The sequence below is a fragment of the Diceros bicornis genome, chromosome 2 (genome assembly GCF_020826845.1).
Source record: "Diceros bicornis minor isolate mBicDic1 chromosome 2, mDicBic1.mat.cur, whole genome shotgun sequence".
Lineage (NCBI taxonomy): Eukaryota > Metazoa > Chordata > Mammalia > Perissodactyla > Rhinocerotidae > Diceros > Diceros bicornis.
In genome coordinates this window covers 55,751,004-55,775,459 of record NC_080741.1, presented here as the reverse complement: position 1 = coordinate 55,775,459, position 24,456 = coordinate 55,751,004, and the positions used below count along the sequence as shown (strand labels likewise).

General features: G+C 50.6%; 1 protein-coding gene across 1 annotated transcript; it reads left to right on the top strand.

The window, feature by feature from the left end:
- The first annotated feature begins 3,599 nt into the window (after positions 1–3,599).
- Positions 3,600–22,006, top strand: WNT5A (Wnt family member 5A). Its single transcript, XM_058561336.1, has 5 exons — positions 3,600–4,778; positions 10,730–10,863; positions 12,069–12,319; positions 16,940–17,232; positions 20,948–22,006. The coding sequence occupies exons 1-5, from the start codon at positions 4,773–4,775 to the stop codon at positions 21,404–21,406; spliced, it is 1,143 nt and encodes a 380-aa protein (XP_058417319.1). The 5' UTR covers positions 3,600–4,772; the 3' UTR covers positions 21,407–22,006.
- The last annotated feature ends 2,450 nt before the right edge of the window (positions 22,007–24,456 follow it).

Sequence of the window (24,456 nt, the reverse complement as noted above, 5' to 3'; positions counted from 1 at the left end):
GGAGTAAACATCTCGGGGCTCTTTATTAGTTTATTTCAGAGATGGAGCCTGTTTGTCCCTGGGGCCCGTCCCTCTTTTATGGCCTCCAGCCCTTCTTGACAAATTCTAGCGACTGGAGAGAAAACCGCTTTCTACAGCGGATCATTAAAACACCACCATAAACCCAGGGCCATAAAATATTATTTGCCGGGCATAAAAGGGGGCTAGATTTTCCCAGAATGACATCCCAGGCCTTGCTTTCCTCCCACTGGGAAAGGCGGCAGAGGGATGTGATCGTTCATAAATTCCTTATCTTGCACTCTGTTTTGTGAAATAACCATGTTGGGAGAGCAGCCAAAAATATTGATTTATTTATTCCACAGACTCAAAAGCATTTTTAATGAGCGGAGCATGGCGATGCCTTGCCAGTGTGTCTGCAGATGACTCAATCTGAGTGCACACACCCAAATGCACACAGGTTTGCAAGGCGAAACACGGAGTTCCACACATCGGAGGTCTGTCGAACAAGAACCTTCAGAGATGGAGATGGGGAGGCCTGATGTCTGTCTGCTCATGTCCCAGCCAAATCTGCCAATACCCGTAGTGGGACTGGCTCTTCCAACTGAGCCTGGCTTTCCAGAGCAGTACCCCCTGACTGAAGGCTCAAAGTGGATTTCCAGTTAGTTCCCCTTGACATTTTCCTCTGGAAATAATCCCTTTATCCATTCATGCATTCATTTGGTCATTCAACAAATACTATCGAGTACCTACTAAGTGCCAGGCTTAGTCTGAGCACTGGGGTCACAGCCATGCAGAACACTGTCCTGGAGCTTAGTGCATCCTCATGGAGTGTAACCTCAGCACATCCATGGTTAACATCATCACATAAAACTCATAATGCTTCATCTGAAGGCCTTGGGGCCAGATAGGCTTGTCGGAAATTTTGGAATTTTTTTGAAAGACAAAATGGGGCATACGATGATTTAGTTTGCAAACAGCCCCAGTGAGATCTAGGGGAGCACCCAGTAACCCAACCCGGTTCATATTTCTTCTGTGAAAAGTATGACCATTCCCTCCAACTGGGATAAATGAAGACTATAAATGGTCTTGTCATGGGAGGTCCGGTTTTGCCACCAAAGGAGTTTGAAAACCTCCGTTTTCAGAGCTGCTTTTTGTTGAAGAGCGGTTACTGAGTGTCCAATCAAAGCGTGACCCGTGCTAAGTGTTCCACGATCATCACTGTTCATTCTCACCACATCCCTGATGTTCAAGGTCATCCGTTTCATTTTCACTGCACCCCTACCAGGTAGGTCATTATATTTCTGTTTTTCTTTGTTGTGTGGTAGGTCATTATAGTTCTCTGTTTTTTGTGTGTTTTTGTTTTGTTATTGTTGTTGTATGTGTGTGTTTAGGAGGATGCTGAGGCACAGAGAGGACAAATGACAAGTCCAAGCTTTCACAGCTGGAAAGCTGCAGAGCAGGGACTGGAACTCCAGACTTCAGAGTTCGGGCTCAACCACTCCTTACCACCACCTTCCACTAGAGGCAAGACAGCAAAGCAGGAAGTAAAACTGTTGGGCTGTGTCTACACACACAAGCAAAGGCAACTGGAGAGAAGCAGGCAATTATCTAGATAATTCAGAAAAAAAAGGTTTTTGTGGTTGGGTAGCCAGCGTTTCTGGACTGGCTGTATGGGTGGAGCAAATTCTCAAGTTAATGGCCCTTCCCTCCGTAGGAATAGAATCATCTAAGCTTGCAGCCTCCGGGCACTCGGGTGCCCTGTGGATTCGGCACTCTTCTGGGAGCTCCATTCTTAGCCTCCTCACTTCCTGCTACTTCTCAGTGCCCGGCGCGTGAACTAGCGGGGCATCATCTCTGGGTGCCTGCCCAGGAGGCACGTGTGCTCTCTCGGCCAGGAGAATCCCAGGCTGCAGCCTCAGGGCAAAACAGAGTGTGAGAGAGAGAACTGCGGAGGGACGCTGCCCAGGGGCGATTCGCCTGGCAAAGACCCTTCTAGTTTAGATCCTCGCCACCCGTGGGCAGATCTCAAGCTAGAATGGAAAATTGGAAAAAGCCCCCGAGTCGTTAAGAGGTCAAAGCCTAGAGAGGGTGAGAGGAAAGGGGACTCAGGAACTGAAGGGAAGATGTCCCAAGGGGATCTTTGATAACCTTGAGCTCCCCCTCCTTAAGGCTGCGTGCGCCCCTGGCGAAGAAAGCGAGCCAGAGGGAGCAAGGGCATCCCTTGCAGTTTGTGGGAAGCCCACGCGGCCATTTTGGTGCGCCTGGCAAAGGACGCCAGGGCTGGGGAGGGGTCCAGTCAGCCGGGACAAGTAAGGGACAGGAGGGGACTGCGAAGGATGAGACAGCGTGGCCCGAGCCTCTCCCTGCGCGCCCAGGAGTGGGGGGGGGGGTGGAAAGAACAAAACAAAACAGCCACCAACCCGAAGTACCCAGGCTACGGATTTTGCGCCTTAAGGTCAAGTGCATGCCAGATGGATGGCGGAAATTGAATCCTGTGTGTGTGTGTGTGTGTGTGTGTGTGTGTGTCTTCCACCTTGGATGTCTGGAGGATGGAGAGGACTGAGAACAAGAATTGCGCTCCGGTGTGAGGCACTGTTCGGGGGTGGCGCCCCTCGGGTGCTGGAGGTGGGGGACACACATCCACCAACCCCGCCCCGTCGGGGTCCCAACAACCACAGGTGTCTGGAGGTGTTTAGAAGTTCCAGTGCCCGGAATCCGGTTTTGCTGAACGTGCAAGCTTCTCAGCAGAGGGCACCCGCCAAGATCCACCCAGCAGTTTGGGCGCATCGCGTACGGATCGCAGCCAGATGCTCAATCGCGCACCCCAGTCCCCAAATCTACTAAACTGGAGGTGTTGCAGGATGTGTGCGCCTACCCTCTTCTCCAGTCCCGTCGCTTAGGGACCCTCCTCCAAGGGTAAGAATGGGGAGGAGGTCCGCCAAGTGGTTCGGTGGCAGGGCAGCAGCCCCCAGTGCAGCCCCAGTGGGAGCGGCTTGGGACAGACGAGCTAAGGGGTACAGAGAAGTTGGGGTTCAGCCTCCCGCGTGTCGGCGGCTTTGGAAGGAGCGCAGACAGCCAGGCGGCGGTCAGGCAGCGGCTGCGGAGTGGACCTCTCTCTCTCAGCAGATGCCTGGGGGATGGGGAGCCGAGAGAAGGGGGCTCGATCAGGGAGTGTATCCCACCCCCCCCCGCACCCCAGCCCGTGGTACGGCTTTAAAATCCTGCGGAGTTTGTCATAGGCCGGCCTCACCACGCATGCGCAAAGGAAAGTTGAGTTTTTCTTTCTTTTCCCCCCCTTCCCTCTCTCTTTCCAGCCGCCTTTGGTTCTGCGACTTAAAAAAAAAATTTTTTTTTTTTCTCTGAGAACGCCAGGGGAAAGAGGAGTCCGGAGAGAGGGAGGGAGAGAGTGAGGCAGTTGGCCAGGAGGGCCGGGGGGTGGGTGGGGGGGACGCGGTCCCTGCGGTCGGTCAGTCTGTCTGCGGGGCACAGGATCGCGTGGAAGGCTGCTGCGAGCTCCAAGGCGCCGCCTCCGCCGCCCAGAGTCCGGTTCGGTGCGGCCGCTGCCGAGCGAGCTCCTCCCGCCGCCGCCGCCGCCGCCGCCCGCCTGCTCTCTCTCCCGCCCCTCCGGCCCCGGCGCCAAACGAGGAGGTGGGCAGCCGCGCCGGCCATGGACCGCCGGAGCTGAACAGCCGCCGCGGAGACCCTCGCCCTCGCCCCTCCCCAGCCCCACGCCCGCGGTGCCCTTGCTCCTCTTCGCCCTTCGTCTGGAAAGGCGGGGAAAAGAGGCAGATTAACCCGAAGAGAGGAAGAAGGGGGTGGGGAGGGGGGAGCCAGTGTCTCCCCTGGGGCAATCGCCTATCGCCGCCCGAACCCACCGTGCGGCAGAACGTTCGGGGACGACTTTCACCCATTATGCGCCCCCCTTTTTGCCAAACCCTAAAATGAAAGGACAAAAGTTGGCGCTGACTTTTGCAGCTCGGATGGCGACTTGTGCGTTTTCAGCGGCATCTCACGGAGAAAAAGCCATGCGCGCCTGATTGTTCTGTGGCCCCAAAGCTGCAGTGGGTGTGTGTGTGTGTGTGTGTTTGGGTGTGTGTCTGTGTGTGTACACAGACGTCCACACACTCGCGGCCGCAGGATCAGCGCCTGGAAGCAGACGTTTCGGCCACAGACTTGGAGAGGAGGAGCTGGAGATCAGGAGGCGTGAGCCGCTGGGAGTTTGCAGAATCCGTGGTGTGAATGAACTGGGGGCACCTGGGCGCACAGAGCCCCCCCACCCCCCGCCCCGGGCCAGAGTTGAGTAGTGGGGCATATTTTTTCACCCTCTTGTGAAGAATTTTTTTTATTATTTGTTGTAAAGTCTTTTGCACAATCACGCCCACATTTGGGGTTGGAAAGCCCTAATTACCGCCGTCGCTGATGGACGTTGGAGAGGGAGCGCCTCGCCGCGGAACAGTCGCCTGCGCGCCCTCGCCGGACCCGCGGCTCCCCTGTTGTGCCCCGGCCTGGTTTTGTCCCTGCTGCCGGCAGGCGGGCTTCGGCGCCCCCTCGGTTTCTGGGCGCATCCCAGCGTTGTTGCAGCTCGGGCCCCCAGACTCGGGCGCCACTGACCGCTTCGGCTCCGATTCCCTGCGCCTGCCTGACGCGCCCAGGAGGAGCCCGCAGCTCTGCGCCGGATCGTCCCCCCAGGCTTAACCCGGCCGCTCCGCTCGGATTCTTCGGCTGCCCTCACTCTGGTGGCGACTTCCTCCCCGCGCCCCCTCCCCCTCGCCATGAAGGTAGGTGTTCTGTGCGCCGCCGACGCTCGCTGCTTTTTTTTTTCCTTACATTTTTTTTCTTTTGCAAGTTAACTGAATCCCACCAGCACCCCCCCTTCCTATCCCTCCATTTCTCCTACCGCCTCGAGAGACTGGAACTCCCGCGTAGCTGGCAAGGACCCCTACCCCTTAGTCCCCCCCCCGACCCCCCCGCGCACTGCCTCTGTCTCCCAGGAGACCTCTTCTTGTCCCACCAAACGTTCTGCAAATCTTTTCGATTTGGGCGAAAAGGTGGGGAAGAGCCAGGGCAGAAAAACTGAATGCGGTTCACGGACAACTTTTCTTTTGCTCTGAGAAACTCGAGTGTAATTTATTATGTATGTTTCAGTAACGGGATAATGATTCAATTCAACAAATATTTACCAAGCGCCCACTGCGCGGGCACCAAGAGGGTGTGTGGCCGGGGCTCCGAAAGGGGTAGGGGAATCCTTGGTTGGAAGATCAGGCAGCCGGACTAGGGGCCGACTACCCCGGAGCAGCGCACCCCCCGCCCTCTGCAACCAGAGGCCAGGTTGCAGGCTCGTCGAGGGCAGGGAACCCAACGCTGCACGCCCTGTGCCTTTAAGAGTGTCTGGCGGGGGGCCAGCGCGCACCCCGGTGCGGGGAGCAGGGTCGCGTTATTAGCATTACTAGCCGCCACTGGGTGAGCTCCGGCACTTTGCAGCGGTGATGGGGGCGGGGAGTGTTGGCAGTGGTGGCTCTAATCCTGTCCGCTGGGAGAGCGCGCCCTGGCCCCCTGCGCGGAATCTGCCTTGTCCTTTGGAAACATTTGGGCCTCCGCTTTGGGAGAGCGGGAGGGAGGCAGTTTGTGAACTCTTGTTTGTTTTAATTGTCAGTTGTATGTTAAAGCCGAGTCACACACTCCGAGGGTCACCGAGAGTTCACTTTTACGAAAAGTTAACATTTCTTCCTGCAATATAACTTGCTATTTTCCAAACAACTTTTCCTCTCGCTGTCTTCCAAGCTTCGATCCTTATTTCCATTTTTCTTGATCTCTCTCATTTTCAGTTTTCTAGCAAACAAGGTTGGAATTGGAATTGAGTTTCCTAGGAGCAGACAAATCCCACCTTTCCCCCAAAACAGGTTTCAAAAAACCAAACCTGGAGACCCCGCGGCCTTCTTTTACTTTGCAATCCCAGTCTGGCATCGAAGCCCGTTCTTTTCTCTCGTCTTTCTTTCAATGGACAACTCGCTGTTTGGAGGTAACTTGGAGTCAGCGGTGGGGTCGCACCTCCTCAGGCCCTGCCCTCCCGCCAACATTCACTGCTGCTCCAGCCAGATGCGGAGACTTAGTTTCTAGCCTCTGCCAGGGGAGTTCCGAGGAGGCAATGCTGAGAGCGCGCAGGCGATGGAGAGGCAGTGGAAATTGTTGTGTGTCCGGGTGTGTGGATCCCTGCCTCTGTGTGTGTGGGAGGGTGGTAAAGGGTCAGTTCTTGGGTCTTGGACATATTAGCCTTAGTCCCACCCGGCCCCACAAAGGAGGACCCTCCCCAGGAGGCCCGGCCTGAGAGTCCCTTGTCTTTCCCTCCCTTCATCGGAGCGCTCCGGTGCAGAAGGGGTTAGCACTGTGCGCGCAGAGCTCAGCTCTCCCTGCTGCCTGTTCATCCCCGCCATGCGGTGCCGGCTGCCCCCTGTTGGCTGGCTTGAGGTAGGACGCCTCGGAGTCTGTTCCTTGGAGCAGACGGGCAGCTGCTCGCCTCTCCCTCCCACCTCTGGCGCTCCGCTCATCCCTAGAGACCACCAGGTTCCACCCTCCCGGGAGAGACCCTCCCAGGCCCCCAAAGGCACTGCGTGGCCGCTGCAATACGGAAGGGGCCATGGATCCCACCCAGCAAATTGGGATCGGGCGAGTGGAGGATGGGTTGCTACCTCTTTTCCTGGCCGCTGGAACAGGAGCGTCGCCCTAGGAGGCCTTGGGTCCGGCCTTGACACTCTTAACTAGTTCTCTCTGTGGTTGAGGAAAAGTGTTTCTTTCTCTCTCTCTCTGCCTCAGTTTCTCCATCTATTAAAAAGTGGAGTTGAAACTGCCTCTGAAGAGTAGGAGTTGAACTGATCTTTAATTTTCTTTCTTCTTCCACCGGACATTCTGCTCTTCCTCTGGACAGAATTGAGAGCCTGTGCTGAGAGAGTTAGACATCCTGTATGAGAAGGTGTGTGTGTGTGAGAGAGAGAGAGAGAGAGAAAGTGTCTTATGGTCTGGAGAGCCTTGTCCTGGGGACGGACGAGAGGAGGCAGGGAACAGAAGTAGACTTGGCCACCATTCTTCTCTTAGAGACTCCCTGTTACCGGACCTGCTCTCGGTTCTGAGTCGGGGCAGAGGCTGTTGACGTTCCTTGCATTGATTTGGGCTCAAGAAGGTCGCTCCACTTTCTCTCCCCCGACCCCAACACGCACGGCGCTGTGGATACATCCGGGCTATGTGGGGCGGCCGCGGCTCCCCTGCGCCCAGGCTAGAGGCGTGGGGGAGCGCTAACTCCTTGTCTGCTCCCCGGAGGTGGACCGCCTATCGGCCTTGGCCGGCTCGTCTTTCATCATCCGCTCCGGCTTCTCCTGGCATTCCCCGGGGCAGGATGGCCCAACTTTGTGACTGCAACTGAGTTTTTCTCCCGCAATTTTCTCCATCTCTCTTCTTGCTTTAGGGAGAGATCACAGTGGGAGAAACAAAGTTTATTTCTTATAAAGAGCTGGGATTCTTGGAGTTTTCTATCCTTTTCGCCACTGCGAGCCCAGGTCAAACTCACTTCTTCCTCCTGGTTGGTCTCCCTCCTCATTTCCACTCTCAGAGACTTGGGGGCCCCTGGATGCAAAGAGCCTAAAGGAAGGGGATGCTCAGACCGAGTGAGGTAGCGCTTGTGGCCGACGGTCAAGGATCTTTGCCCTGCCTTTGCGAAATTTTTCTTTAGGGACCGCGGGCCAAAGACTTGGGTGCTGCGCGGGTTTGCGCGCGCGTTCCGATGCCTTCTGCTGCTGCGGGACGTCCTCTAACCAGCGTGACGGTTTCCTCTCTCTGACCCGTCATCACCCCCGGCCCCCACCCCAGTTGATAAAGAAGGGTTAGGAACACCTCTAGTCCAAGGCTTTGGAGGAGAGACTTATTAAGCAGCCACTACTTGAGCTGCTCTGGGTTGGAAACAAGCGCGCACGAACGCCCTACCCCCACCTCATCCCTCCCCTGCGCTTGAACCTCTCAAATGCTCGCAACCCTCTTCCCCATCGCACATTAGGAACAGATTCCGAGGATCCTTACAAAGTCGGCTTTCTAGGGCCCTGAAAGTATTCGAAAACATTTAGCCCGTTTTTTGGTAAACTCAGCTTTTGCCTAGAACTTTTGTTTTACCTCCGGTGTAACAGTCTTCGGAGAGGTCTCATTTCGTACTGTTTTTTCGGGTCAGATCTCTTGGTAAACAGGTAGGAATGTTTACCCTACAGAATCGATTTATTTATTAGTGAGTTCGCCGTGGGTTCCCTCAATCTCTCAAACTTGTGGGGTCTTTTCTGGGTTGCGCGGGGATTGGAGCGGGAAGCGAGCCAAGGTGTTTCCGGGCAAGTGCACGGGGTTAAGTGGAGACGCTACTCGCGGGGCTCTCCTGCCGGATCCCCTTTGGGACACCTCCGGCCCAGCCCCAACGTGGAGCTGGGGATACCCGAGTCGCAGAGACCCAGTGGCCCAACCCCGGTTGGCCCCAGCTCTGGGAACGAGTGGACTCTCCCCGGGGTCGTCGGGCCGAGAGTGGGTTCAGTTTGTGTGGCTTCGCCTCTAACAAAGAGATCCGCTGTAATCCGCCGAATCTGTTATCAATTTCTCCGCTGCCCGCGCCCCGCCCCGCGCGCCCCGCCTGTCGGGAAGCTTGGAAAGTGCGCGCGGCCAGCAGGGATCTCCGCCGCGGTCTCGGAAGCACGTCGGAGCGTGTGTGTCTGTGCACGCGTGTGAGTGTGTGAATGTGCATGAGTGTGTGTATGAGTGTGTGTGCGCGCGGCCTTGGCCGCCGATGGGGAGAGTCGACTTTGCAGCCTGGGCCGCGCGTGATGGCAGACCTCGCAGCCCACCCCCTCCCCTGGAAGAAACTTGACACTTAGGGCGGGGGTGGGGAGGGAGACCGAGCCTTCTCTCTCCTAGGCTGGGGAAACCCCACGTTTCTATTCTCCAGGATGCACCCCCAGCTTTGCTGCGTTTTGGGGAGCAGTAGGCCAGGGGAGCGGAGTCCTGGTTAGCGGGCACTGGGGACCACATAGCGTTTCCTTTCAAAGAAGCCCCGAGGTGTCCGGGCCAAAAGGGCGGCTGGCAGGGAAAAGCGGTGGCACGCTCCTGAGCCTCTTCACGTTTCCACCGCTGCCTAGGTCCCCTCAGTCTCTTTTACGGCGCAGGTTCCAGGCCAGGCCCTTCCGCCGCCTGGAGGATGCTCATCTTGCCTTTCCCGAGGAAGGGGCTCCCTCTGGGTCTGCGGGCGGCGCAGCGCGGCCAGGTTACGCTTATCAGAGATGTAAAAGGGGATTTTGGAAACCCGCTCCTCCCACCCGCACCCGCCACTGCCTCGCTCCGCCGCCTACAGGTGGAGAAGTCACCGGTGGGGAGGAATGGCAGCGGAAGCTTCCGAAGCCGCCCACTGTCCCCGAAATTCTTCACGACGGGAACCTTCGCCGCCGGGGCCCTCTGCGCCCTGGAATCCAGGGGCTCGGCCGCGGCGCAGGAGCCAGCGCATCTCTGGCCCCGCCGGGGGCTCACTTGCACCGGTTCTGGCCTTGCCCTGCACCCTCACCGTTCGGGACTGACCGAACCGAGTCTGAATTGTGCCGGAGGGTGGAGAGGCGGTGTTCCAAGGCCAGGCTCACAGCGCCGCAATGGCGAAGTGGCCGACAACTCCAGACCAGGACCAAAGGAAACTGGAGTCCTCCTTGCTCCCTTTCCCCTTTCTCCGTGGCAGCTGCCCGGAGTGGAGACAGGAGGGAAGGCGGGAGGGAGAGTGAAAAATCAGAATATGGGGGTGGGGGGGCAGGGAAGGAATCCTCTCCCAATACAGCGGGACCCCCTTCTTTCACGGGGTGCCATCCCGTCTCTGGGGTCCACTGAGTCCGAGGAGGAGCCGCAGGCAGGGGAAGGGGCACTGTTTTCCGGTTTCTTGGTTGGGAGAGCAGATCTCTCTCCCCATTATCCTCTGTGTCCCCCATCTCCTTTTCTCCACTCCAATCTGGTTTAAGAGCGTCCAAAGGAAACCCGGGAGGCCCTTCCCCCTCTGGAAGTGGCTTCCTCCAAAGCGGCCCGTAAACTGATTATGAAACATACGATGTTAATTCGGAGCTGCATTTCCCAGCTGGGCACTCGCGCGCGCTGCTCCCCGGGGCCTCGCCCCCCACCCCCTGCCCTTCCCTCCCGCGTCCTGCCCCCAGCCCCCACCCCCGTGCCGGCCACCCCGCCTCCTCCGCAGCCGCCGGCAGCGCGCTCCACTCGCCTTCGCGCTCCTCTCGCCCATGGAATTAATTCCGGCTCCACTTGTTGCTCGGCCCAGGTCGGGGAGAGGACGAGGGTGGCGGCGGGTTCCCGAGTGAATTCCCAAGGAGGGACCGAGCACAGCGCGAACTAGAGGGGAGCGAGGGGGTGCGGGACGCGAGCAAGCAGGAAGGAGGCAGCGCCTGGCACCGGGGCTTTGACTCAACAGCATTGAGACATGTTTGTAATCGCTGGCGCGCCCCGCGCGCAGGATCCCAGCGAAATCAGATTTCCTGGTGAGGTTGCGTGGGTGGATTAATTTGGAAAAAGAAACTGCCTATATCTTGCCATCAAAAAACTCAAGGAAGAGAAGCGCAGTCAATCAACAGTAAACTTAAGAGACCCCGGATGCTTCCGTTGTTTAAACTTGTATGCTTGAAAATTATCTGAGAGGCAATAAACATCTGCTCCTTTCTTCCCTCTCCAGAAGTCGATTGGAATATTAAGCCGAGGAGTTGCTTTGGGGACGGCTGGAAGTGCGATGTCTTCCAAGTTCTTCCTAATGGCTTTGGCCATATTTTTCTCCTTCGCCCAGGTTGTAATAGAAGCCAATTCTTGGTGGTAAGTTCATTCTGTGTGCATATTCCTTATTTTATTTTATTTTTTTAGGATTAATTTGTATGATGCTGCAGTATTTAAAGCTGAATCGTGAATTTGGGTTCATTTATTTATTACATATGTATATATATTTTATTTGTATATATTTTTAAATCAGAATTTTCTTTTAATTTGCTGATATTGTAAAGCTTATCTTTAGTTCCATAGGGAATTGGAACCCATAAATCTAGACCTTTTTCTATGAGGCCCTTGTTCAGATGTATGCTTGTAGTACATCATGTAATAAAAGGGAACCAAAATTCACTTCTCTAATAATTGTAAGCCTATCTATAAAATTTACTTTTTGCCACCTCTGGGTAGTAAAAGTGATTTCCAACTTTTATTTTCTGTCACTTGAGGTTATTAACCTTCAGGGTCTGAAGTAGGCAGAGTTCTAGGAAGTCAGCTCAGCTCCAAGTGGGGAAGTATTTGGGCTTGAAATTTGATCAAAAGATGGTTAACTTGAAGTAGTCAAATGTCCCTAAACGAGGGTTTCTTTCTGGTAGGGGCCTTGTAGATAGACTGCAGTATATCCAGAGGATTATTTTTGACGGCCTTCTGGATATTTTTTCCCTGTAAATGAACAGCGTTTTTCTGACTGTCAAACATGACTTCTGTTCACTGGATACCCCGTCTTGGGTCCTTCACAATCACATAAGGAGCCCTTTTAAAATATCCAGAACATGGTGAATTTTCTTCAGTCTGTATACTTGTCCCACTGTTCTTCCATCAGTCAAAAGGAACTGCTATCTCCTGCCTGTGTCTAATTGTGTCTGCTTTCGGCGTTCATACATTTTAAAAACAGATCAGTCCAATTTGTGGGGCAAAGTGAGTCACTTTCTCTAATGTCAGAGGCTTGAAACCGCCGTTTCCCCCTTTTCAAGGGGATTTCGGAAATACTGGTTCAAATATGGCAACAGGGCCAGGGAGGGAGTGAAAACTCTAACTGAGGAGCCAGATGGCGGGATGGGGACTACACAATACCTCCGTTTTCTGAGTGGAGTTTAAACAGAGGAGTTTTATGAAGCCCTTCTCATACTTTGTCATGAGGACAAGCAGGAGAGAAAAAGCATCTGTGTGCTTAAAACTATGTATCGCTGACATGCTTTCAGGGGGCCCACCTCGAGAGTTCACGTAAATCTTGAATGCACATCTCCCCCCCTTTTTAGGTCGCTAGGTATGAATAACCCTGTTCAGATGTCAGAAGTATATATCATAGGAGCGCAGCCTCTCTGCAGCCAACTGGCAGGACTTTCTCAAGGACAGAAGAAACTATGCCACTTGTATCAGGACCACATGCAGTACATCGGAGAAGGTGCGAAGACAGGCATCAAAGAATGCCAGTATCAATTCCGCCATCGGAGATGGAACTGCAGCACCGTGGATAACACCTCTGTTTTTGGCAGGGTTATGCAGATAGGTAGGAAACCATTTAACATTTTTAAATATATATAAACTTTTCTCCTAGAAAAAGGCTTTAGTGTTTACTTACAAACGTGCTAAGGAAGGATTCTTCTTCCAGCAGGGTGACAGCTCGGGGATTTTTGTCATTATTGTTACTGGTATTACTTCCTGTCCCCACACCTGATTATACGTTTTGGACTTCTTTAACCAAATCAGAAGGGGAGCATCAAAGACACCTTCATTTTTCTGAACACTTAATTTTTCTAAAAAGCATTTTGCTTAAAATAGAAGCAGAACTTTTATTTTGGTTTCTCAAAATTAGGTGAGGAAAGCTGACTCATTTATATCATTTTAAACTTCAAAACTCTCTTAACTGTTAGGAGTTTCCTAACAAGTCACAATTCAAATGGCCCAAGCATCAAACTAAAAATTGTCATCTTTCAGAATGCTGGATATGTTGGAAGAGAATAAGGTTTTAATTTTCCTAATAAGGATGTTTCCTGAGGCTATAGAGATATACATGTTAAAAGCTTTATTTTTAGTCCCAGAAAGAATTTTAATTAGAAGTGATCCAATTTACATTTGCGATTTTGGCAATTGAGATAAAAGCACATGCTTCAGATCTCAACCTAGAAACTTTAAGAAAAAACTAAATCTGTCGCCCACAGTCTGATTCTTTATTTTAAACGCATTGTTGAACTTGTTATTCCATTCAGGGAGGAGGTGGCATTAAAACTGGGCTAAAGGCAAAGAATTTGGAAAATCAGTTTGCTTCTGGTTTGGTTGAATAGCATAGGATACTGTGTGACAGATGTGTCCTGTGCATGTTGTCTAGTGTGAATATTTTAGGTCTCTTTACTTTTATGCAGACAAGCCCTTATAATTAATATGACTGCAGTGACTCCTAAAATAAGAAGCAATTTATCAAAGCAATTAACTGTTTATAGTGACTGAAGATAAAAAGTTGGCTTAATATCCGTCACAGATGGATAAAATGCTTTTTAAAAAACCCTGAAAAGTGCATTCATTGAGAACAAAAAAGAGTTGTCAGTGGATGTTTGAGCCAAGCGGCTTCATAAACTAAAATAATACAGGACTGGAAGCGGGTCCTCTAACTGAATAGGAGAATGGTCTGCAGCCTCAGTTTCATAGGGGCTTTGTCCTTACTGTTAATGATTACAATGTGCTAATGTATATACTGGGATCTGAATCTAGGAGTTAAGCTTCAGGAACACAGGAGTTTGCCCTGAACGTGGGCTGCCTTCCTAGTTAACTGGGGGTGGCGGAGATTTAATTCTCCTGCATTTTGATATTGTTCGTGAGCTAAAAACTTTCTTTTTTTAGCTATATTGGAATGGTAAGTTGTCAGCTTCCCCCCTCACCTGTGCCTTGTATGTTCCCCCTAAACTGCCTTCCTCTCAAACCCTGGGACCACTTTTTCACATGTAGATGAGTTAGCAAAAATAATGCACCTCTGATGGTAACCAGGAAGAAAACCAGCAGTTGGAACTGTTTTTCTGTGTAGTCACTGGAACACAGCTTTGATTTAAAGTCCTCTTCTCATCTTCATACATAGCCTGTTTGGGGCCAAAATGTTCAGAAGCTATCATTTGCTAAGTGGATTTGAGTTCTGCTGGAGATTTATTTAAAATGTGGTCCAAGATTCAAAGAGCCTGCTTCCTCAGGAACGAGCAGAGCCCTTAGTACAAAAGCCTGTATTTAATCGTCCCTTGCAAGTACTCTCTCTGGTCCTCAGCTGTGTGGCGCTACCATCTGGGCTGATGGGAAGTGGGTGGGAGTGGAACCTCCTGACAGCCTCTGAGGGAGCCCTCCGAGATACTATCACCACGTCAGCTGATGTCCTGGGAAGATGAGAGCACAGAAGGCATCTCCCTTGCCAAGTGTTCCCTCCTGCCTGGGGTCTCAGAGCGGAAGGCTGCTCCTGAGCAGCTTGTGGTAGAAAACTACAGGGCCTTCTCTTTTTTATTTATTTAAGAAGAAGAGATGGAGAGGAGAAAAACCAGAATAGATTTTTATAGAAGAGGGACATGGACGGAACCCGAAGCGTGGGGAAGTTACTTAGCTTTCGCTTTGCTATTGAAGGGTATGCCTGAAGAGAGCGAGCTAAGGGAAAACTTCCAACACCTTTGATGCTGAAACGTGTGTGTGTGTGCCCACTGCAAAGCACTTAGTACCCCAGGGACAGGGAGAGCCATTCTTGTCTGTGAGAATCTGACCCTGAGACCCGGCCAGTGTCTGAGAAACTCAGGCTGCCACCTTCAACTCCTCCTCCGTTCACTTTTCTAGGATGCCACTTCCCTTGGAGGCACTGTACACCGTCGCCTTGTGGAGGGCCCACTCTTCATTTTGGAAACTTTCTCATTTTTCATCATGCTACCCTTTTCTTCCAGCTTTTGTCTCCATCTCTTCTTTGTTTCCGCGCTGTGAAAAGATACATGAGAAAGGCACCATTTTTAAGGAGTGTGAGGGTCCGAGTAGATGTCGATTTCACAGGGAGGAAACCCTAACTGAACCAGCAGTATTCTGTCCATGATGACTGTATCCACAGGCTATTAGCCAAAGAGCACTTTTCAAACTGACATTTTCCCTGCAGTGACCAATTAGCTTAGAGATTTCTACCAGGTTTGTATTCTGGGTCAAAAAAGGAAATGCTCAAGATAGACTTAAGAAAAAAGCAGCATTATTATGTTTTGTATAAAAGCCCTTTTATGCTCTGTGTACTCACAGGACAGTGTCTTATTTTCTTCTATCTCCAGAGGATTGTTTATCTCTCTTCCTCTAGCTACCTCCTTATTCTACAAGTCTCCCCTCCGGGGCCGCAGCATTTTCTGTATTATCAGTGTTAATCCTCAAATAACTCCCTAGAATCTATCTGCTCTCATTTCTCTTCACTCCCCTGATGTTCTCTGCCTCTCTAATTCGAGCTAGATAGATGTAACACCCCACAGGAACTCTCTGGATCCTCCTGCCAACCACCAGCACACTCCTCAAGTTACTCATTTTTTAAAATGTGGGAGGGAAGGTCTGTGGTAAATCGGAACCATCGCCATTCCTGGGAGGGGGAATCACAAATGGCTGTGGATTGAAGTGTGGAGCAGAAGTCCAAGAAAAGGGCGGCCTGCTGGATACTTGAACTAGCATAGCCATCCTCCTGCCCGGTCGGACTGGCCCTTCTGGTATGGGCTGAGTCCTGTTGTCAGCTGTTCTTATGCCACCTCCCCCTCCCCCCTCTCCCCCCCAAAAAAGATTGTTAGCAAGCTCTTTAAGTGTAGGAGAAACCGATTCTGGTACAGAGATTTCAGTGCCAGAAGGGGCCTTTTTTTCCTAGGCATCTAGTTCAATACCCTTATTTTATAGTTGAGGAAAGTGAGGCCCCTCTCATCCCGCCCCCCAGGCCCTGCTTCAGCTGGCTGGGTGTTAACCCTTTCTCCCTCATAGTACAACCTTTTTATTAAGTGGCTTCTTGTTACATGTAGAAATGTCTCCATGTAGGAGTGGAAATGAAGGTAGTGGAGGATCCCTCCATTTTTCTCCCTACAAATAGGGCTTCTCTATAACTGTTTTACAGACAGATATTCTTTATACGTTTTAGGGAAGGAGAAAACTTTTCTCCTCTGGGTTTGTGTATTTTTTACAAGTTTTGGGAAGGAGAAAGCTTTTTTTCCTTTTCCCCTTAGATTGTGCCTTTTTCCTTCTTGCTATTGTTCTGACACTCTGAGGCAGAGGCTGTTGGGGAGTGGCAGAAGTGGCATTAAAAAACAGCAGGCTGTTTTAAAAGTAGATGCTCATCTTGAATGAGAAGTATCAGGCCAGTCAGCTTGGGATTTAAGGAAAGGAGAGTTTGGTTTCTGACTCTCTAGGAACCGGTTTAGAAATGTCCCCTGGGGAAGTCAAAGAGCCTTGTCCTGAGACAGACTTCATGCTGCATAAGGGAGGAGGGGGAAGCCAGGCCAGAACTAGTGTGGCCACAAGGGGTGCGGCTGCTGCAGTGTCTGGGTTCCATTCGGGTCCTAAGACCTTCATAGGCTCTAAGCCTGGCAAATTCTATGCCCCTGTCCTATATGTAATTCAAAATGAAAATAATACCAAACTAAGCGTAAGGAAGTCTACTCAAATTCGGAGTTTTCCCTCAATGACTTCTTTCGTGTGCTTTTTTGGAAATAGTAAGTTTGGAATATTTTCAAAATACTAGAGAAGATCAATCCAGCACTGCTTAGAATCCTGCCTTAGGCTCTGAAATGTCAGAGCAAAGATGTCAGGGATCTGCTCCTTCTTTGTCATTTGTTGCTTCTGTGTGTTTTGGGGGATCTCTCTTGGCTTCCCCTCAAGGTGGGCCCAGGGCCTGGGTGTCTGTTAGGGATGGGGTCCTCCCCTCCTGGTTCCCCATCCAGGAGGGCCCTGCCTGGGGGCGGCACGTGCCCCAGCTGGTTTTCCTGTGCGCCCTCCCTCCACCTGCACCCCTCCCTGAGCCAGGGCTGCTGGCTCTTGGGGGCTCTCTCTGCCCTCCCCAGCAGGGCCCGGGCTGGTCTGTCTGGGGCTCTCCCTGCCCCCTCCCTGGTGGGCCCGGGGCTGGCGTGCCGGGCAGGCGCCCGGTGACCCGAGTCCTCGCCCGCAGGCAGCCGCGAGACGGCCTTCACGTACGCGGTGAGCGCCGCGGGGGTGGTGAACGCCATGAGCCGCGCGTGCCGCGAGGGCGAGCTGTCCACCTGCGGCTGCAGCCGCGCCGCGCGCCCCAAGGACCTGCCGCGGGACTGGCTGTGGGGCGGCTGCGGCGACAACATCGACTACGGCTACCGCTTCGCCAAGGAGTTCGTGGACGCGCGCGAGCGGGAGCGCATCCACGCCAAGGGCTCGTACGAGAGCGCACGCATCCTCATGAACCTGCACAACAACGAGGCCGGCCGCAGGGTGAGTGCCCAGCGGTGGCTGCCCCCGACCCCGGGTCTGGGCCCCCTTCTCTTCGTCGCCTCACCCACGCCAGGCCTCTCCCTGTCTCTCTGTCCCTCCCTCTGCCACTCCCTCTCTCTGTACGTTCCTGTCTCTGTCTCCCTCTCTTTCTGTCTCCACCTCCCTTTCTATCTTTTCAGGTCTCTCTTCCTTTCTCCCTGTTTCTCTCTCTCTCTCTCTCTCTCTGTGTCTCTCTACCCCCCATCCCTCCCCGCCCCCCTACACAGAGGCCTCCGTGCAGGAGGGCGTGCACCCCAGAAAGGCCTCCTGGGAGTGACTCATCCCGCCTTTGCCCCCTCCAGCCAAGGTGCTCCTGCAGTTGCCTGAGAAAACTCTTTCTCTGCCTCTTTAATTAGTCCCCAGTGCAACTGGCCAGCCCAGCTCAGAAATAAAATGTTAATAACGTTCGCCCTCCTCCCTGCAAATGTTTGTGGTGAGGCTTAAATTTGGGAGAGGGAGTTATTCATCCCAGTAGGTGCCCAGCTGAGAAAGCCCTCACCCCAGCTTCCAGGACTTACCTTTCCCGCCTTTCTTTGTCCTTGCCCCTCCTTATGTCATTAGATAGCAAAAAAAGAGCTTTTCTAGCAAAACGACAGCATTTTTAGCAGTGTGGAATTTAATAGGTCTGACCATCAGGCTACTGGAGGGTGGCTCTGGAGAGAAGTGAGCCCCTCCAAAGTGATGAGAGCGAACGTCCTTGCAAGCCCTCATGAGCCTCCTGGTCCTGCTCTTTCCTTTCCCTGGTGGGGATACGAAAAGTTTCCCCAGAATAGTTAAAAAGACCCTTTTTTCCTGCGGTTAGACACATGGCACTTTATGGCTGCTTTAAAATGAAGGGGTGAAAACTTTTCTTAACTTTGGCAGCCTTGAAAACCAGGGCCATTATTTTTTCACAGAACCCAAGGTAGGTGCCAGGAACTTTCTGGTCAGAGATTTCACTCTTCTATATTTTGGGGTGAAGAAAAAGGAAGATAATCACAGAGTAAAATATGGAGGACTGGAAGGAGTCTTAGAACCCTCTGGTTGCACACCCTCGTTTTGAAGATTGGGAAACTGAGGCCTAGAGAACACTTCATCGCCATGCAAGAAAATGAATGGGTTGAGATATAAGCCTAGGCGCTTTTTTATTAAAATCACGCGTGGCAGCTCAGGGGAAAAGGGCTATAGGTTTTGGAATTCAAGAACTCTAGGTTGAAATCCAGTCTGTCTGTTCCTTTCTGTTTCTGAGCCTCAGTTTCCACATTTCCACCTCTGGTAAATGGCCATTGCATTAACTATCACTTGGGGTTATTGTGTGGGATCATAGAGTAGGTGGAACCATATGAGATTACCAATACTTGACTATTTCTGACCTACAAAATAAGAATTTTATATGGTTCAATGGAAGGTCTGACTTTAGTGTCGGCCAGTAGTAAGTGCTTGATAAATGGTAATTACTGGACATTAGGAAGCAAAGGACAGAGAGAAGTCAAAGATTATCTAGATAATTCCAGCTAACCTATCTTCTTCTCAAATTTGATGTTAAACATTTGGGGTGTCGGGGAAGGACCAAATTCTGCAGCATTTTGCCAGGTGGTGCCAGAGGGGTCAGATAATTGCTCCAGAGGGAGTGTGGCCTCTCCTTTCTCAGGCCTCCCGTTGCTGTGGTGCCTGCGGCGTGGGTGGACTCTCTCTCCATGAGCATGTCAGCGCCCTCTCTCTGGGAGCCCATAAGACCTTGCTGCTGTCCTCACAGGGACACATCATGTCTCTCTCTGCAGGCAGCGTGCCCGGCGCCTCAGACCAGAAGTGCCTCCAGGACAGAGATGGGGTTGACTCTTTTGGGCCCCATGGTGCCCATATTTGGTGCTTGCATCCATCTTTGGGGATTTCTTAGACTTCTCTGGTGTAGAGAAATCATCAGGGACTTAGCAACCAAGAAAAGAGGGTCAAGGGATTTCCAAGTGGAGAGAGGGGATTTTGGAGAGTTGGACAAGCACCTTTAATATTATAATTTCACTTAACATCTGCATTTTTGAATAGTGAGTGGGTTTTTTGGTAAATTTTATAATTCGAGCAGTGAGCTGAGCTTGGATCCTGGTGGATGGGATTACACAGAAGTCAGTTTTTCTCCGGGATAGTGGGGGTGGGGGAGCGAAGTTGGACTCTGTGCCAGGAAATCATATAAGAGTTGCCTCGAGGCATTAGCTTTTTATTTTTCCTCAAAGGGGAGCAAAGGTTAAATACGTTTGCAAAACTCTTCCTCAGACTAGCGGAGTGCCTGAAACTCTTTATGCCAAGGGAGTACACTTTAGTTCTCTTTTTAAGAAAGCCTCTTATGAATCCCTGGAGGAAGAAGGTAGCTGTTCTGGGTGGAAGCAGCCTTCTAACTCACTCTGGCCTCCAGGTTCCAGACAGGCCCCCTGCGGCATTCCAACACCACGCCAACTCTGGAGGGTCACTGGCACGGGAACTGTGGGCAGTCAGGACTATAAATAGGCAGCCGCCACCTCCCAGACTGTTGGGCACAGTGCGGTGGGGCCAGACCTGTGGGTGCTGCTACTGGGAGGCCAAGGTGACTGGGCAGGGGCCCAGGACCAGTGCCCTCGTCACCCTGGAGAAAGACCAGATTTACTGATTGCATCCTGCATGCTAAGTACTTTCCTTGCATCTTCTAATTTTATGCTTTATAACAATGCTGTGAGGTTGGTACCATCACAGTCCCCTTCACAGATGGAAAACGGAGGCTCAGAGGTGAAGCCGGTTGCCTGAATTCAGGGGCAGAGTCAAGACAAGACCCATGTCTGCCCGGGGCCAGGGTGGGTGCTCTTAGCCTAGGCATGGGGGACAGGGGGTAGGGATGCTGCTGGAAGCAAGAATGAGAATACCTGAGATCCAGGCCCAGTTCCCCCACAATCTCGCTGTGTGATCTGTGCAGGCCACTTACCCTCTCTGCGTCCCTGTGCCGTGATCTAATCCAGCCTGTGCTATAACGCTGCTGGGAGGGTTAAATGAGATAGAGTGTAAAGGCTCTTATGACAGTGCTTGCACACAGCAGTAATAATAGTAATAGTAAGTAAAGATTTGAACCTTGATCCCACTTGGGCTGACCCCCTCTCAGCCCTACCATTACCAGCTGGGTGCCCATGGACAAGTCTCTGAGCATGAGCTAGGAACACAACTGCCTGGGTTCAAATCCTGGCACCCCAACTTCCCAGTGGATGGGTAAGTAACTCACCTCTGGGCCTCCCTTTCCTTCTCTGTGAAGTGGGGATGATAGCAGCCCTTCCCTCATAGGCTGGTTGTGGGGATTAATCCGGGCGACGCAGGTGGGGAATTGTGAACCATCTTTGGGGTGAGTGTTCAAGATGTATTAGCTGCTGCTAATGTTGCTTCCCTGCAAAAAAGAAGCAACTGGAACAATTTTTTTTTCCTGTTCCCATTCAAAAACTGGTTGTTTATGATGATGATGTGTAATGATGAGGGGCTAAGAACATATTAATTTTGTAACTTTTTAAAGAAGGCAACACAAGCTTTCTGGTAGTGGAGAATGAGGAGGAAGTAGCCCAGCCCCGTGTTTAGCTGGTGAACATGGCTCCCTCTGGAAGGGGGAGGGGGGCTTTGTTAACACTGCCCCACCCCCTGCGTCTGGGCTCCTCCGTGAGCTGGTGCACTGACTGTCCCCGTCTCCCCACAGACAGTGTACAACCTGGCCGATGTGGCCTGCAAGTGCCACGGGGTGTCCGGCTCGTGTAGTCTCAAGACGTGCTGGCTGCAGCTGGCCGACTTCCGCAAGGTGGGCGACGCCCTGAAGGAGAAGTACGACAGCGCGGCGGCCATGCGGCTCAACAGCCGGGGCAAGCTGGTGCAGGTCAACAGCCGCTTCAACTCGCCCACCACGCAGGACCTGGTCTACATCGACCCCAGCCCCGACTACTGCGTGCGCAACGAGAGCACGGGCTCGCTGGGCACGCAGGGCCGCCTGTGCAACAAGACGTCCGAGGGCATGGACGGCTGCGAGCTCATGTGCTGCGGCCGCGGCTACGACCAGTTCAAGACCGTGCAGACGGAGCGCTGCCACTGCAAGTTCCACTGGTGCTGCTACGTCAAGTGCAAGAAGTGCACGGAGATCGTGGACCAGTTTGTGTGCAAATAGTGGGCGCCTCGCCGTCCGCCCGTCACCCAGCCCCACTCCCAGGACCCACTTATTTATAGAAAGTACAGTGATTCTGTTTTTTTTTTTTTTAATATTGTTTTATTTTTTCCCCCAAGAATTGCAACCGGAACCATTTTTTTTTTCTGTTCCCATCTAAGAACTCTGTGGTTTATTATTAATATTATAATTATTATTTGGCAATAATGGGGGGCGGGAACCAAGAAAAATATTTATTTTGTGGATCTTTGAAAAGGTAAGACAAGACTTATTTTGATGGTATAGGATGAGGAGGAATAACACATACCCTGACTTAGTTGTGTGCACATCTAGAAGGTAAAGGAAATATGCTTTTTCTCAACTATGGGGTCATATGGGACAGGCAGCATCCCGCTGGAGGAGGGTGGTACAATTCTATGCACGATTCAGCTTCTGTGACCAAAATGATTTGTAAATGCTCTGGTGAAAGTTGAAAGGTCTTGAGAAACAAACAAAAAAATGAGACAAACCGCCCGCCCCCCCCACTTTCCCCAGGGGCTGCCAGCCTGAAGCATTTTCAAAATGGTAATTTAAAATGTGAGTGAGAATCTCATATCCCTCAAAGAAGAAAGGTATATGGTGTGTCTCATTCTTCTCCAACATTCCATCTGCAGATGGTCATATTCTACTAGCTACTGAAACTTGGGGAGCAAGGAGGAAAGCCCCAGAAATTACAAAAACTTAAAAACTCCTATGTTAAGACAATGATTTGAAGCTGTTATAGGAATTAGGTTATGAGATGGGAAGAGAATCCTTGAATGATTCTGGGTACTAGACTTTTTGTTTGGAGAGGGGTGGGGGAGTTTGGCTTGAATATAAAGGAAAATATACTGTCATTTTTTTTAGGGATACTTATGGTTAATGAATAATAATAATGAATAATGGAAAATAATAAATGACTTCCATTCACAGATCCTCAGCTCAAACAACAAGGTAATTGTGTGCCGTTCAGCACCGCACCAGAGCAGATAACCTATTCGAGAGAAAAACGTGATATCTGCCCTCCCGCTTGACCCCAGGCCTCTCTGATTCCTCCATGCCGCGCCGTGCTGCCACGTGCTGCTGGCCATGTTCCCGAACGGCGGCTCCACTGGGTCCCCTCTGATTGTAGGGCAGGAAAGGAAACATTAGGAGCTCCACTTGGAAAACAGTTCGCTACTTAGGGATTTTTTTTTCTAAAAGTTTTATTTTGAGGAGCAGTAGTTTTATGTTTTAATGACGTTACTTGGCTAATGGAGTTCACGGAGGTGTTGCGGCATTTCACTGTTATGATCCTGTGTTTAGACTATCCACCCAAGCTTTTCCTATTATACTGCAGGTGTACCCTAAAACTGTTCTAGTGTACCTGAACAGTTGCATTTATAAGGGGGGAAATGTGGTTTAATGGTGCCTGATATCTCAAAGTCTTTTGTACATAACATATATATATATATATACATATATATATAAATATAAATATAATTATATCTCAGTGCAGCCAGTGATTTGATTTACAGTTTACTCTGGGGTTATTTCTCAGTCTAGAGCATTGTTATCCTTCATTGCAATCCAACTGGGATTTTTCCAGAAGGTTTCTGAGTTGAGCTTCGGCTGTGGCCCCGATGCGACCACACCTTGAGCATCACGAAGCAGCCTTGTTTCTGAGGAATCTAGAAGGTCTTACTCACTGATACACATGTTGGTTTGAAGATTTCTTTTATCTTCCCTGCCCCACCCTCTTTTCTTCAACCTCCATTTCTGTACACTTTCCGGAGAGGGCATTACTTGTTCATCATAGACGTGGAAATGAAGAGAGATTCAAAACTCGGGATCATTGTCAACATTTTCTCTTTCCTTAGTTCATTTTGCAGAGTGGAAACCGGTGCCTGTTAGATCTGGTAGTACCTATTTGAGTCCCTAAGGAAAATCCAGCTCATGACATATCTAGCTAGTTTTTAAATTTTTTTAAACAAGGACACCTCTTTCCAAAAAGTACCATCAAATGTGTTCTTGTCTCAGATTTAGATTATTTTAAGAGTTTGGAAAGATTCACATCTCCTGCAACCCTCATAGGCTTGGTGGCCTTCGTATCACCTCAGCCATCTGTGGCTCTTAATTTATTGCACAAGGATATTCACTTCCCCTCAGTTGCAGTGAATTGCAAGCAAAAGATCTTGAAATTAAAAAGCACTAATTAGTTTAAATGTCACTTTTTTGGTTTTTATTATACAAAAACCATGAAGTAATTTTTTATTTGCTAAACCAGATTTTGTTCCTTTTTAGTGGTTCATGTTTATGAAGAGAGTTGAGTTTAACAATCCTAGTTTTTAAAAGAAACTATTTAATGTAAAATATTCTACTTGTCATTCAGATATTATGTATATCTTCTATGGCCTTTATTCTATACTTTTAATGTACATATTTCTGTCTTGCGTGATTTGTATATTTCACTGGTTTAAAAAAACAAACATTGAAAGGCTACCCAAATGGAAGATAGAATATAAAATAAAATGTTACTTGTATATTGGTAAGTGGTTTCAATTGTCCTTCAGATACTTCATGTGGAGATTTTTTGAAAAACCATGAGGGATAGTTTAGGGTGACTACATGTCAGAATAATAGAAGAGTGGAGAATTTTACCAAAACCAAACTATTTGGAAACTTCAAAAGATTTCTGTATGTAACAAAAGGAACAAAAGGGAAATTCTCTTTTCCTATATATGTTCCTTAAAAAAGAAATCAAGCAGATGGCTTAAAGCTGGCTATAGGATCGCTCACATTCTTTTAGCATTATGCATGTAGCTTAATTGTCTTAGAGCGCGTTGCTGTTGTAACATCTCAGAGAAGAACGGAAGAGGCACATGCTTTTATTCATGACCAGAATTTTACTTCAAAAAAGTGTATTTTTGTTTACACCACAACTAAAGCACCTCTCGATTTGAAGTTCCTATGGACTGAGTGTCTCCATGCCCCTTTGAAAGTAGTTTTATGAAAAGCAAGCCTCAGTTTGCAGAGAATGAAAACTCATTGGAAAC